The 16033-nt window shown below is 40.9% G+C and overlaps 1 protein-coding gene across 1 annotated transcript; it reads left to right on the top strand.

Moving 5' to 3' along the window:
* Window positions 1-283: 283 nt before the first annotated feature.
* On the top strand, window positions 284-15569 carry LOC129867809 (ribonuclease inhibitor-like). The gene is made up of 6 exons (XM_055941311.1): window positions 284-306; window positions 396-569; window positions 2543-2716; window positions 5069-5242; window positions 6278-6451; window positions 15286-15569. The coding sequence occupies exons 1-6, from the start codon at window positions 284-286 to the stop codon at window positions 15518-15520; spliced, it is 954 nt and encodes a 317-aa protein (XP_055797286.1). The 3' UTR covers window positions 15521-15569.
* The last annotated feature ends 464 nt before the right edge of the window (window positions 15570-16033 follow it).

Raw genomic sequence — 16033 nt, 5'->3', positions numbered from 1 at the left:
TATATACTGTCACCTCATATGAAACATTTGATCTGAAATCCAAAATGTTAAAGTATTGAGCCACATTTAAAATGTTAGCTTCACTGTCAAAATAGATATGGTGTGGACTGTATACTCAATACAATCTAAATCTGATACCTCACTGTCTGTCTTTTGACTGATACTGCTTTTTAAACTGGTCTGGTCAGTCTACTCAAATATTTGTACTATACATGTTTCTCTCTACAAGTAATACTTTGATAATTGTAATTTCTAAAAATGAAACATCAATTTATGAATAGATATGGCAGGTTTCAGGACACTGATGTATCTGAATATGTTAAAACGTTATGCTTCCACTATTTTCACCACCAAAGAATATCAGTGTGATTTTAATATGATTTGTGTCTTTTCAGGCTGTCAGGCTGTGGAGTCACAGAGGAAGGCTGTGCTTCTCTGGTCTCAGCTCTGAGGTCAAACCCCTCACACCTGAGAGAGCTGGATCTGAGTAACAATGACCTGAAGGATTCAGGAGTGAAGCTGCTCTCTGCTGGACTGGGGAATCCCCACTGTAAACTGGAGACTCTGAGGTCAGTATTCCTGTAGTTGGTCAACAAGTGATAACTGTTCACCAGATCCACATGTGTTTACCAGACACACATAGTCCACACCATATGTGTTTGGACAGTGAAGCTTACAGTTTTACATTTGGTGCTATGCTCCAGCATTTTGGATTTGAGATCAAATGTTTCATATTAGGTGACAGTAGAGAATGTCACCTTTTATTTAAAGGTATTTATACATATATATTTTACTGTTTAGAAATGATAGCACTGTATGTATGTCGTTTTCCCATTTGAAGAAGTCTTAATTATTTGGACAAATACATTTCGTAAAAAGTTCAGAGATTCGTCCAATTTTGGATTACGTTTTTCCTCATAGAAACTGAATGGTGAATAATGTCCTGTCATTTTGGAGTCACTTCACTTGTATTGTCAGTAAGAATTGAAGATGTTTCTGAACACTTCTACATTCATGTGGATGCTACCATGATTATGAATAATCATGAATGAATAGTGAATGATGATGAATGAGAAAGTTACATAGGCACAAAGATCATACCCCCTCTGTTATTGGTAATGGTGAGAGGTTAGCATGTTTTGTTGTAGTCTCTGTTATTGGTAATGGTGAGAGGTTAGCATGTTTTGTTGTAGTCTCTGTTATTAGTAATGGTGAGAGGTTAGCATGTTTTGTTGTAGTCAATAGTGAGAGGTTAGCATGTTTTGTTGTAGCCTCTGTTATTGGTAATGGTGAGAGGTTAGCATGTTTTGTTGTAGTCTCTGTTATTGGTAATGGTGAGAGGTTAGCATGTTTTGTTGTAGTCTCTGTTATTGGTAATGGTGAGAGGTTAGCATGCTTTGTTGTAGCCTCTGTTATTGGTAATGGTGAGAGGTTAGCATGTTTTGTTGTAGTCTCTGTTATTGGTAATGGTGAGAGGTTAGCATGTTTTGTTGTAGCCTCTGTTATTGGTAATGGTGATAGGTTAGCATGTTTTGTTGTAGCCTCTGTTATTGGTAATGGTGAGAGGTTAGCATGTTTTGTTGTAGTCTCTGTTATTAGTAATGGTGGAAGGTTAGCATGTTTTGTTGTAGTCTCTGTTATTGGTAATGGTGAGAGGTTAGTATGTTTTGTTGTAGCCTCTGTTATTGGTAATGGTGAGAGGTTAGCATGTTTTGTTGTAGCCTCCGTAACTTTCTCACTTATTTTTATTAATGATTCATTCATGATTTGTGTTAATCATGGCATCATCAGCATTTATTTAGTAGTGTTTAGAAACATGTTATCTAATCACTTAGACAGAAGATTACTCCATTCATCATCCACCATTTTAATATTGGGCAAAAGCTAACCCAAAACACAACCAAAACACAACCAAAACAAACTGCAAATGCAATAAACGAGTTTAAGTCACAAGCTTGATGTAGTCATTGCGTTCAAGGAATGTCAGACCAAATACTAAACTTTTGACTACTTTAATTTTAATGCACTATACGTGAATTGGTCAGATTACTTATGACAAATTCAAACGGGGGACGAGGTATATAAAGTGCTTTTATTTCAAACCGTGAAACAGATATGTATTAAAATACACCCCAAAAAAGGTTACATTATATACTGTCACCTCATATAAAACATTTGATCTCAAATCCAAACTGTTGGAGTATAGAGACACATTTAAAATGTTAGCTTCACTGTCAAAATAGATATGGTGTGTACTGTATACTCAATACAATCTAAATCTGATACCTCACTGTCTGTCTTTTGACTGATACTGCTTTTTAAACTGGTCTGGTCAGTCTACTCAAATATTTGCGATATAAATGTTTCTCTCTACAAGTAATATTATGATAATTTATAATAATGACACATTCATTAGTTTATGAATAGATATGGCAGGTTTCAGGACACTGATATATCTGAAAATGTTGGAAAAATATACCGCCGCATATTTTGACCATCAAAGAATATCAGTGTGATTTTAATATGATTTGACTCTTTGCAGGCTGTCAGACTGTCTAGTCACAGAGGAAGGCTGTGCTTCTCTGGTCTCAGCTCTGAGGTCAAACCCCTCACACCTGAGAGAGCTGGACCTGAGTAACAATGACCTGAAGGATTCAGGAGTGAAGCTGCTCTCTGCTGGACTGGGGAATCCCCACTGTAAACTGGAGACTCTGAGGTCAGTATTCCTGTAGTTGGTCAACAAGTGATAACTGTTCACCAGATCCACATGTGTTTACCAGGCACACATAGTCCACACCATATGTGTTTGGACAGTGAAGATTACAGTTTTACATTTCGTGCTATACTCCAGTATTTTGGATTTCAGATTTAATGTTCCAAATTAGGCAACAGTCCAGAATGTCACCTTTCATTTGAGGGTATTTTCATTCATATATATTTTACTGTTTAGATATGAAAGCACTTTATGTATGTAGTTCTCCCATTTGAAGAAGTCTTAATATTTTGGACAAATTCACTTATATTGTGTTAAAGTAGTCATAAGTTTAGTATTTGGTCCCATATTCCATGCCTGCAGTGATTTACATCAAGCTTGTGATTCTACTAACTTGTTAAATTCATTTGCAGTTTGTCTTGGTTGTGTTTTGGATGATGTTTTTCCTAATAGAAACTGAATGGTGAATAATGTCCTGTCATTTTGGAGTCACTTCACTTGTATTGTCAGTAAGAATTGAAGATGTTTCTGAACACTTCTACATTCATGTGGATGCTGCCATGATTATGAATAATCATGAATGAATTGTGAATGATGATGAATGAGAAAGTTACAGAGGTACAACGATCATTAGCATGTTTTGTTGTAGCCTCTGTTTTTGGTAATGGGAGGTTAGCATGTTTTGTTGTAGCCTCTATTATTGGTAATGGTGAGAGGTTAGTATGTTTTGTTGCAGCCTCTGTTATTGGTAATGGTGAGAGGTTAGCATGTTTTGTTGTAGCCTCTGTTATTGGTAATGGTGAGAGGTTAGCATGTTTTGTTGTAGCCTCTGTTTTTGGTAATGGTGAGAGGTTAGCATGTTTTGTTGTAGCCTCTGTTATTGGTAATGGTGAGAGGTTAGCATGTTTTGTTGTAGCCTCTGTTATTGGTAATGGTGAGAGGTTAGCATGTTTTGTTGTAGTCTCTGTTATTGGTAATGGTGAGAGGTTAGCATGTTTTGTTGTTGCCTCTGTTATTGGTAATGGTGAGAGGTTAGCATGTTTTGTTGTAGCCTCTGTTATTGGTAATGGTGAGAGGTTAGCATGTTTTGTTGTAGCCTCTGTTATTGGTAATGGTGAGAGGTTAGCATGTTAATTGTAGCGTCTGTTATTGGTAATGGTGAGAGGTTAGCATGTTTTGTTGTTGCCTCTGTTATTGGTAATGGTGAGAGGTTAGCATGTTTTGTTGTAGCCTCTGTTATTGGTAATGGTGAGAGGTTAGCATGTTTTGTTGTAGCCTCTATTTTTGGTAATGGTGGAAGGTTAGCATGTTTTGTTGTAGTCTCTGTTATTGGTAATGGTGAGAGGTTAGCATGTTTTGTTGTAGCCTCTGTTATTGGTAATGGTGAGAGGTTAGCATGTTTTGTTGTAGCCTCTGTTTTTGGTAATGGTGAGAGGTTAGCATGTTTTGTTGTAGCCTCTGTTATTGGTAATGGTGAGAGGTTAGCATGTTTTGTTGTAGTCTCTGTTATTGGTAATGGTGAGAGGTTAGCATGTTTTGTTGTAGCCTCCATAACTTTCTCACTTATTTTTATTTATGATTCATTCATGATTTGTGTTAATCATGGCATCATCAGCATTTATTTAGTAGTGTTTAGAAACATGTTATCTACTCACTGAGACAGAAGATTACTCCATTCATCATCCACCATTTTAATATTGGGCAAAACCTAACCCAAAACACAACCAAAGCAAACTGCAAATGCAGTAAACGAGTTTAAGTCACAAGCTTGATGAAGTCATTGCGTTCAAGGAATGTCAGACCAAATACTAAACTTTTGACTACTTTAATTTTAATGCACTATACGTGAATTGGTCAGATTACTTATGACAAATTCAAACGGGGGACGAGGTATATAAAGTGCTTTTATTTCAAACCGTGAAACAGATATGTATTAAAATACCCCCCAAAAAAGGTTACATTATATACTGTCACCTCATATAAACATTATATCTCAAATCCAAACAGTTGGACTATAGAGTCACATTTGAAATGTTAGCTTCACTGTCAAAATAGATATGGTGTGGACTGTATACTCAATACAATCTAAATCTGATACCTCACTGTCTGTCTTCTGACTAATTCTGCTTTTTAAACTGGTCTGGTCAGTCTACTCAAATGTTTAGGATATAAATGTTTCTCTCTACAAATAATATCATGATCATTTATAATAATGACACATTCATTAGTTTATGAATAGATATGGCAGGTTTCAGGACACTGATATATCTGAAAATGTTGGAAAAAATATACCGCCGCGAATTTTGACCATCAAAGAATAACAGTGTGATTTTAATATGATTTGACTCTTTGCAGGCTGTCAGGCTGTCTAGTCACAGAGGAAGGCTGTGCTTCTCTGGTCTCAGCTCTGGAGTCAAACCCCTCACACCTGAGAGAGCTGGATCTGAGTAACAATGACCTGAAGGATTCAGGAGTGAAGCTGCTCTCTGCTGGACTGGGGAATCCCCACTGTAAACTGGAGACTCTGAGGTCAGTATTCCTGTAGTTGGTCAACAAGTGATAACTGTTCACCAGATCCACATGTGTTTACCAGACACACATAGTCCACACCACATGTGTTTGGACAGTGAAGCTTACAGTTTTACATTTGGTGCTATGCTCCAGCATTTTGGATTTGAGATATAATGTTTCATATTAGGTGACAGTACAGAATGTTACCTTCTATTTGAGGTTAATGTTGAGAGGTTAGTATGTTTTGTTGTATCCTCTGTAACTTTCTCACTCATTATTATTCATGATTCGTTCATGATTTTTCTTAATCATGGCATCATCAGGATTAATTTAGTAGTGTTTAGAAACCTGTTATCTATTCACTTATAAAGAAAATTACTCCAGTCATCATCCACCATTTTAATATTGGGCAAAACACAACCAAAACAAACTGCAAGTACAATCAACTAGTTTGAGTCACAGGCTTGATGTAGTCATTGGGTTAAAGGAATATCAGACCAAATGCTACATTTTTGACTACTTTAATACACTATGAGTTAATTGGTCAGAATACTTATGACTTCTTCAAATGGGGGGACGAGATACATAAAGTGCTTTCATTTCTAAATGGTGAAACAGATTTGTATTAAAATACCCTCAAATAAAATGTGACATTATATCCTGTCACCTCAAATGAAACATTTGATATCAAATCCAAAATGTTGGAATATCGAGCCACATTTAAAATGTTAGCTTCTGTCATTATAGATATGGTGTGGACTGTATACTCAATACAATCTAAATCTGATACCTCACTGTCTGTCTTCTGACTGATACTGCTTTTTAAACTGGTCTGGTCAGTCTACTCAAATATTTGTACTATACATTTTTCTCTCGACAAGCAATACTTTGATCATTTGTCATTTCTAATAATGATACATTCATTAATTTATGAATAGATTTGTCCGGTTTCAGGACGCTGATGTATCTGAAAATGTTGAAAAAATATACTGCCTCTCTATTTTCAACACCAAAGCATAGCAGTGTATTTTAATATGATTTGAATCTTTGCAGGCTGTCAGGCTGTCTAGTCACAGAGGAAGTCTGTGATTCTCTGGTCTCAGCTCTGAGGTCAAACCCCTCACACCTGAGAGAGCTGGATCTGAGTAACAATGACCTGAAGGATTCAGGAGTGAAGCTGCTCTCTGCTGGACTGGGGAGTCAACACTGTAAACTGGAGACTCTGAGGTCAGTATTCATGTTGGTCAACAAGTATTTGTATTGTATTGTATTGTATTTATTATAGATCCCCATTAGTTCCTGCTAAAGCAGCAGCTACTCTTCCTGGGGTCCAGCAAAATTAAGCCAGTTTATATAATTTTACAACATTACAATACATTCACAGATTTCACAACACACTGTGTTCCCTCAGGCCCCTACCACATATCTACAGTACTAAATCCATGTTTATAGTGAGTGAGTGTGTGTGTGTGTGTGTGTGTGTGTGTGTGTGTGTGTGTGTGTGTGTGTGTGTGTGTGTGTGTGTGTGTGTGTGTGTGTGTGTGTGTGTGTGTGTGTGTGTGTGCCAATGTGTGTATCTCTTTACAGGCCCCGCTGTTCCATAAGGTGGTTTTTTAATCCGTTTTTTAAATCTAATTTTACTGCTTGCATCAGTTACTTGATGTAGAATAGAGTTCCATGTAGTCATGGCTCTATGTAGTACTGTGTGCCTCCCATAGTCTGTTCTGGACTTGGGGACTGTGAAGAGACCTCTTGTGGCATGTCTTGTGGGGTATACATGGGTGTCTGAGCTGTGAGCTAGTTGTTTAAAAAGACAGTTCGGTACATTCAGAATGTCAGCACATTTTACAAATACTGGCAGTGATGAAGTCAATCTCTCCTCCACTTTCAGCCAGGAGAGATTGACATGCATATTATTAATGTTAGCTCTCTGTATACATCCAAGGGCCATCCGTGCTGCCCTGTTCTGAGCCAATTGCAACTTTCCTAAATCCTTTTTTGTGGCACCTGACCACACGACTGAACAGTAGTCAAGATGCGGTAAACTAGGGAGGACCTAGTAGGACCTGCCTTGTTGATAGTGCTGTTAAGAAGGTAGAAACTAGGGCCTGTAGGACCTGCCTTGTTGATAGTGTTGTTAAGAAGGTAGAAACTAGGGCCTGTAGGACCTGCCTTGTTGATAGTGTTGTTAAGAAGGTAGAAACTATGGCCTGTAGGACCTGCCTGGTTGATAGTGTTGTTAAGAAGGTAGAAACTAGGGCCTGTAGGACCTGCCTTGTTGATAGTGGTGTTAAGAAGGTAGAAACTAGAGCCTGTAGGACCTGCCTTGTTGATAGTGTTGTTAAGAAGGTAGAAACTAGGGACTGTAGGACCTGCCTTGTTGATAGTGTTGTTAAGAAGGTAGAAACTAGGGCCTGTAGGACCTGCCTTGTTGATGGTGTTGTTAAGAAGGTAGAAACTAGGGCCTGTAGGACCTGCCTTGTTGATAGTGTTGTTAAGAAGGTAGAAACTAGGGCCTGTAGGACCTGCCTTGTTGATGGTGTTGTTAAGAAGGTAGAGACTAGGGCCTGTAGGACCTGCCTGTAGGACCTGCCTGGTTGATAGTGTTGTTAAGAAGGTAGAAACTAGGGCCTGTAGGACCTGCCTTGTTGATAGTGTTGTTAAGAAGATAGAAACTAGGGCCTGTAGGACCTGCCTTGTTGATAGTGTTGTTAAGAAGGTAGAAACTAGGGCCTGTAGGACCTGCCTTGTTGATAGTGTTGTTAAGAAGGTAGAAACTAGGGCCTGTAGGACCTGCCTTGTTGATAGTGTTGTTAAGAAGGTAGAAACTAGGGCCTGTCGGACCTGCCTTGTTGATAGTGGTGTTTAGAAGGTAGACACTAGGGCCTGTAGGACCTGCCTTGTTGATAGTGTTGTTAAGGAGGTAGAAACTAGGGCCTGTAGGACTTGCCTTGTTGATAGTGTTGTTAAGAAGGTAGAAACTAGGGCCTGTAGGACCTGCCTTGTTGATAGTGGTGTTTAGAAGGTAGAAACTAGGGCCTGTAGGACCTGCCTTGTTGATAGTGTTGTTAAGGAGGTAGAAACTAGGGCCTGTAGGACTTGCCTTGTTGATAGTGTTGTTAAGAAGGTAGAAACTAGGGCCTGTATGACCTGCCTTGTTGATAGTGGTGTTTAGAAGGTAGAAACTAGGGCCTGTAGGACCTGCCTTGTTGATGGTGTTGTTTAGAAGGTAGAAACTAGGGCCTGTAGGACCTGCCTTGTTGATAGTGTTGTTAAGAAGGTAGAAACTAGGGCCTGTAGGACCTGCCTTGTTGATAGTGTTGTTAAGAAGGTAGAAACTAGGGCCTGTAGGACCTGCCTTGTTGATAGTGGTGTTTAGAAGGTAGAAACTAGGGCCTGTAGGACCTGCCTTGTTGATAGTGGTGTTTAGAAGGTAGAAACTAGGGCCTGTAGGACCTGCCTTGTTGATAGTGTTGTTAAGGAGGTAGAAACTAGGGCCTCTAGGACCTGCCTTGTTGATAGTGTTGTTAAGGAGGTAGAAACTAGGGCCTGTAGGACTTGCCTTGTTGATAGTGTTTTTAAGAAGGTAGAAACTAGGGCCTGTAGGACCTGCCTTGTTGATAGTGGTGTTTAGAAGGTAGAAACTAGGGCCTGTAGGACCTGCCTTGTTGATAGTGTTGTTAAGGAGGTAGAAACTAGGGCCTGTAGGACTTGCCTTGTTGATAGTGTTGTTAAGAAGGTAGAAACTAGGGCCTGTATGACCTGCCTTGTTGATAGTGGTGTTTAGAAGGTAGAAACTAGGGCCTGTAGGACCTGCCTTGTTGATAGTGTTGTTAAGAAGGTAGAAACTAGGGCCTGTAGGACCTGCCTTGTTGATAGTGTTGTTTAGAAGGTAGAAACTAGGGCCTGTAGGACCTGCCTTGTTGATAGTGTTGTTAAGAAGGTAGAAACTAGGGCCTGTAGGACCTGCCTTGTTGATAGTGTTGTTAAGAAGGTAGAAACTAGGGCCTGTAGGACCTGCCTTGTTGATAGTGGTGTTTAGAAGGTAGAAACTAGGGCCTGTAGGACCTGCCTTGTTGATAGTGTTGTTAAGTTGGCAGAGCAGTGCTTTATTATGGACAGACTTCTCCCCATTTTAGCTACTGTTGCATCAATATGTTATAACCATGACAGTTTTACAATCTAGTGTTACTTCAAGCAGTTTAGTCATCTCAACTTGCTCAATTTCCACATGATTTATTACAAGATTTAGTTGAGGTTTAAGTTGTAGTGAGTGATTTGTCCCAAATACAATGTTTTTAGTTTTATAAATATTTAGGACTAACTTATTCCTTGCCACCCACTCTGAAACTAACTGCAGCTCTTTGTTGAGTGTTGCAGTCATTTCAGTCGCTGTAGTAGCTGACGTGTATAGTGATGAGTCATCTACATACATAGACACACTGGCCTTACTCAAAGTGGCATGTTGAGTCATCCACATACATAGACACACTGGCCTTACTCAAAGTGGCATGTCGTTAGTAAAAAATGTAATAATATAAAAAATAAAAACCTGTTCACTCAATGACTAACTTTTCACCAGATCCACATGTGTTTACCAGACACACATAGTCCACACCACATGTGTTTACCTGACACACATAGTCCACACCACATGTGTTTACCAGACACACATAGTCCACACCACATGTGTTTACCAGACACACATAGTCCACACCACATGTGTTTACCAGACACACATAGTCCACACCACATGTGTTTACCAGACACACATAGTCCACACCACATGTGTTTACCAGACACACATAGTCCACACCACATGTGTTTACCAGACACACATAGTCCACATCACATGTGTTTACCAGACATACATAGTCCACACCACATGTGTTTACCAGACACACATAGTCCACACCACATGTGTTTACCAGACACACATAGTCCACACCACATGTGTTTACCAGACACACATAGTCCACACCACATGTGTTTGGACAATGAAGCTTACAGTTTAAAATGTGGCGCTATTCTCCAGCATTTTGGATTTGAGATAGAATGTTTCATATTAGGTGACAGGACAGAATGTCACCTTTTATTTGAGGTTAAAGGTGAGAGGTTAGCATGTTTTGTTGTAGCCTCTGTTATTGGTAATGGTGAGAGGTTAGCATGTTTTGTTGTAGCCTCTGTTATTGGTAATGGTGAGAGGTTATCATGTTTTGTTGTAGCCTTTGTTATTGGTAATGGTGAGAGGTTAGCATGTTTTGTTGTAGCCTCTGTTATTGGTAATGGTGAGAGGTTAGCATGTTTTGTTGTTGCCTTTGTTATTGGTAATGGTGAGAGGTTAGCATGTTTTGTTGTAGCCTCTGTTATTGGTAATGGTGAGAGGTTAGCATGTTTTGTTGTAGCCTCTGTTATTGGTAATGGTGAGAGGTTAGCATGTTTTGTTGTAGCCTCTGTTATTGGTAATGGTGAGAGGTTAGCATGTTTTGTTGTAGCCTCTGTTATTGGTAATGGTGAGAGGTTAGCATGTTTTGTTTTAGCCTCTGTTATTGGTAATGGTGAGAGGTTAGTATGTTTTGTTGTAGCCTCTGTTATTGGTAATGGTGAGAGGTTAGCATGTTTTGTTGTAGCCTCTGTTATTGGTAATGGTGAGAGGTTAGCATGTTTTGTTGTAGCCTCTGTTATTTGTAATGGTGAGAGGTTAGCTTGTTTTGTTGTAGTCTCTGTTATTGGTAATGGTGAGAGGTTAGCATGTTTTGTTGTAGCCTCTGTTATTTGTAATAGTGAGAGGTTAGCTTGTTTTGTTGTAGTCTCTGTTATTGGTAATGGTGAGAGGTTAGCATGTTTTGTTGTATCCTCTGTTATTGGTAATGGTGAGAGGTTAGCATGTTTTGTTGTCGCCTCTGTTATTGGTAATGGTGAGAGGTTAGCATGTTTTGTTGTCGCTTTTATTATTGGTAATGGTGAGAGGTTAGCATGTTTTGTTGTATCCTCTGTTATTGGTAATGGTGAGAGGTTAGCATGTTTTGTTGTCGCCTTTGTTATCGGTAATGGTGAGAGGTTAGTATGTTTTGTTGTAGTCTCTGTTATCGGTAATGGTGAGAGGTTAGCATGTTTTGTTGTAGCCTCTGTTATTGGTAATGGTGAGAGGTAACATGTTTTGTTGTAGCCTCTGTTATTGGTAATGGTGAGAGGTTAGCATGTTTTGTTGTAGCCTCTGTTATTGGTAATGGTGAAAGGTTAGCATGTTTTGTTGTATCCTCTGTTATTGGTAATGGTGAGAGGTTAGCATGTTTTGTTGTCGCCTCTGTTATTGGTAATGGTGAGAGGTTAGCATGTTTTGTTGTCGCCTCTGTTATTGGTAATGGTGAGAGGTTAGTATGTTTTGTTGTAGTCTCTGTTATCGGTAATGGTGAGAGGTTAGCATGTTTTGTTGTAGTCTCTGTTATCGGTAATGGTGAGAGATCAGCATGTTTTGTTGTAGCCTCTGTTATTGGTAATGGTGAGAGGTTAGCATGTTTTGTTGTTGTCTCTGTTATTGGTAATGGTGAGAGGTCAGCATGTTTTGTTGTAGCCTCTGTTATTGGTAATGGTGAGAGGTTAGCATGATTTGTTGTAGCCTCTGTTATTGGTAATGGTGAGAGGTTAGCATGTTTTGTTGTAGCCTCTGTTATTGGTAATGGTGAGAGGTTAGCTTGTTTTGTTGTAGTCTCTGTTATTGGTAATGGTGAGAGGTTAGCATGTTTTGTTGTAGCCTCTGTTATTGGTAATGGTGAGAGGTTAGCATGTTTTGTTGTAGCCTCTGTTATTGGTAATGGTGAGAGGTTAGCATGTTTTTGTTGTAGCCTCTGTTATTGGTAATGGTGAGAGGTTAGCATGTTTTGTTGTAGCCTCTGTTATTGGTAATGGAGAGAGGTTAGCATGTTTTGTTGTAGCCTCTGTTATTGGTAATGGTGAGAGGTTAGCATGTTTTTGTTGTAGCCTCTGTTATTGGTAATGGAGAGAGGTTAGCATGTTTTGTTGTAGTCTCTGTTTTTGGTAATGGAGACTTTCTCACTCATTATTATTCATGATTCATTCATGATCTTACTCAATCATGGCAGTCACATGCGTGATGCAGTCATTGTGTTCAAAGAATATGGGACCAAATACTAAACTATTGACTACTTTAATACACTATAAGTGAATTGGTCAGAATACTTCAAATAAAAGGTGATACCCTCAAAGAATAGCAGTGTGGTTTAAGGCACAAGGCGAGACCCAGATGGCACGGGAGGCAGATGGTCAGAGTCTTTGATATTTATTAATATACTAAAAGGGGAAGGCAAGAGAATGGTCGTGGACAGGCAAAAGGTCATAACCAGATCAGAGTCCAGGATGTACAGTGTGGCAGGCAGATTCGAGGTCAGGACAGGCAGAATGGTCAGGCAGGCTAGAGGTCAGGACAGGCAGAATGGTCAGGCAGGCTAGAGGTCAGGACAGGCAGAATGGTCAGGACAGGCAGAATGGTCAGGCAGGCTCGAGGTCAGGACAGGCAGAATGGTCAGGCAGACTAGAGGTCAGGACAGGCAGAATGGTCAGGCAGGCTAGAGGTCAGGACAGGCAGAATGGTCAGGCAGGCTAGAGGTCAGGACAGGCAGAATGGTCAGGCAGGCTAGAGGTCAGGACAGGCAGAATGGTCAGGCAGGCTAGAGGTCAGGACAGGCAGAATGGTCAGGCAGGCTAGAGGTCAGGACAGGCAGAATGGTCAGGCAGGCTAGAGGTCAGGACAGGCAGAATGGTCAGGCAGGCTAGAGGTCAGGACAGGCAGAATGGTCAGGCAGGCTAGAGGTCAGGACAGGCAGAATGGTCAGGCAGGCTAGAGGTCAGGACAGGCAGAATGGTCAGGCAGGTGAGAGGTCAGGACAGGCAGAATGGTCAGGCAGGCGGGTACAGAGTCCAGAAAACAGGCAAGGGACAAAAACCGGGAGGACTATCAAAAAAGAATAGAAGCAGGAGTAGGGAAAAAAGCTGGTTGACTTGATGAACATACAAGACGAACTGGTACAGAGAAACAGGAATCACAGGGATATATACACCAGGGAAACACAGGGATATATACACCAGGGAAACACAGGGATATATACACCAGGGAAACACAGGGATATATACACCAGGGAAACACAGGGATATAAACACCAGGGAAACACAGGGATATATACACCAGGGAAACACAGGGATATATACACCAGGGAAACACAGGGATATATACACCAGGGAAACACAGGGATATATACACCAGGGAAACACAGGGATATATACACGGGGATATATACACAGGAAACACAGGGATGGATATATACATCAGGGATATTTACACCGGGGAAACACAGGGATATATACACCAGGGAAAAACAGGAATATATACACCAGGGAAACACAGGGATATATACACCAGGGAAACACAGGGATATATACACCAGGGAAACACAGGGATATATACACCAGGGAAACACAGGGATATATACACGGGGATATATACACCAGGGAAATACGGGGATATATACACCAGGGAAACATAGGGATATATACACCAGGGAATCACAGGGATATATACACCAGGGAAACACAGGGATATATACACCGGGGAAACACAGGGATATATACACCAGGGAAACACAGGAATATATACACCAGGGATATATACACCAGGGAAACACAGGGATATATACACCAGGGAAACACAGGAATATATACACCAGGGAAACACAGGGATATATACACCAGGGATATATACACCAGGGAAACACAGGGATAAATACACCAGGGAAACACAGGGATATATACACCGGGGAAACACAGGGATATATACACCGGGGAAACACAGGGATATATACACCAGGGAAACACAGGGACATATACACCAGGGAAGCACAGGGATATATACACCAGGGAAACACAGGGATATATACACCAGGGAAACACAGGGATATATACACCAGGGAAACACAGGGATATATACACCGGGGAAACACAGGGATATATACACCGGGGAAACACAGGGATATATACACCAGGGAAACACAGGGACATATACACCAGGGAAACACAGGGATATATACACCAGGGAAACACAGGGACATATACACCAGGGAAACACAGGGATATATACACCAGGGAAACACGGGGATATATACACCAGGGAAACACAGGGATATATACACCAGGGAAACACAGGGATATTTACACCAGGGAAACACAGGGATATATACACCAGGGAAACACAGGGATATATACACCAGGGAAACACAGGAATATATACACCAGGGAAACACAGGAATATATACACCAGGGAAACACAGGGATATATACACCAGGGAATCACAGGGATATATACACCAGGGAAACCCAGGGATATATACACCAGGGAAACACAGGGATATATACATCAGGGATATTTACACCAGGGAAACACAGGGATATATACACCGGGGAAACACAGGGATATATACACCAGGGAAAAACAGGAATATATACACCAGGGATATATACACCAGGGAAACACAGGGATATATACACCAGGGAAACACAGGGATATATACACCAGGGAAACACAGGGATATATACACCAGGGAAACACAGGGATATATACACCAGGGAAACACAGGGATATATACACCAGGGAAACACAGGGATATATACACCAGGGAAACACAGGGATAAATACACCAGGGAAACACAGGGATATATACACCGGGGAAACACAGGGATATATACACCGGGGAAACACAGGGATATATACACCAGGGAAACACAGGGATATATACACCAGGGAAACACATGGATATATACACCAGGGAAACACAGGGATATATACACCAGGGAAACACAGGGATATATACACCAGGGAAATAAGCGACACCTGGAGGGGGTGGAGACAAGCACAAGACAGGTGAAACAGATCAGTGTGTGACATGAATATGGAGAAAAATATACAGTATATATAGTAATATAGTATACTGCCACTATTTTCACCACCAAAGAATAGCAGTGTGATTTTAATATGATTTGACTCTTTGCAGGCTGTCAGGCTGTCTAGTCACAGAGGAAGGCTGTGCTTCTCTGGTCTCAGCTCTGAGGTCAAACCCCTCACACCTGAGAGAGCTGGACCTGAGCTACAATCACCCAGGAGACTCAGGAGTCAGACTGCTCTCTGCTGGACTGGAGGATCCACACTGCAGACTGGAGAAACTCAAGTATGTAGAGGGTTTATGTCAATGTTCATATCAGACATGTTTGACTTATCAGGCTGGTTAAGACAAACATTCTTACCACCACTTGGACAAAGTTATATCCTGACTGTGTGTGTGTGTGTCCAGTCTGTGTGTGTGTCCAATCTGTGTGTGTGTCCAGTAAGTGTGTGTCTGTCCTGTGTGTGTGTCTTTCCTGTCTGTGTCGAGGGTGTGTGTCCAGTGTCCAACCCTAACCCCACATTGGACACACACACACAAACACTGGACACACACACAAACACTGGACATTGGTCTGCTGTGTGTGTGTGTGAGTCCAGTGTGTGTGTGAGTCCAGTGTGTGTGTGTGAATCGAGTGTGTGTATCACTGACAAAGGGACACTGAGTCGCCATCATCCCAAACCCCAAACCCTGGATAGAGGGTGTGTGTGTGTGTGTGTCCTGTGTGTGTGTGTGTCCTGTGTGTGTGTGTGTCCTGTGTGTGTGTGTGTCCTGTGTGTGTGTCCTGTGTGTGTGTGTCCTGTGTGTGTGTGTGTGTGTGTGTGTGTGTGTGTGTGTGTGTGTGTGTGTGTGTGTGTGT

This window comes from Salvelinus fontinalis, chromosome 2 (assembly GCF_029448725.1).
Source record: "Salvelinus fontinalis isolate EN_2023a chromosome 2, ASM2944872v1, whole genome shotgun sequence".
NCBI classification, from domain to species: domain Eukaryota; kingdom Metazoa; phylum Chordata; class Actinopteri; order Salmoniformes; family Salmonidae; genus Salvelinus; species Salvelinus fontinalis.
This window is presented reverse-complemented; position numbering and strand designations above follow the sequence as displayed.

Coding starts and splice junctions, on each gene's coding strand:
- LOC129867809 (XM_055941311.1), top strand. CDS start 284: ATGGCAGGTTTCAGGACACTGAT. Junction 570..2,542: donor TGTAAACTGGAGACTCTGAG/GTCAGTATTCCT, acceptor GACTCTTTGCAG/GCTGTCAGACTGTCTAGTCA. Junction 2,717..5,068: donor TGTAAACTGGAGACTCTGAG/GTCAGTATTCCT, acceptor GACTCTTTGCAG/GCTGTCAGGCTGTCTAGTCA.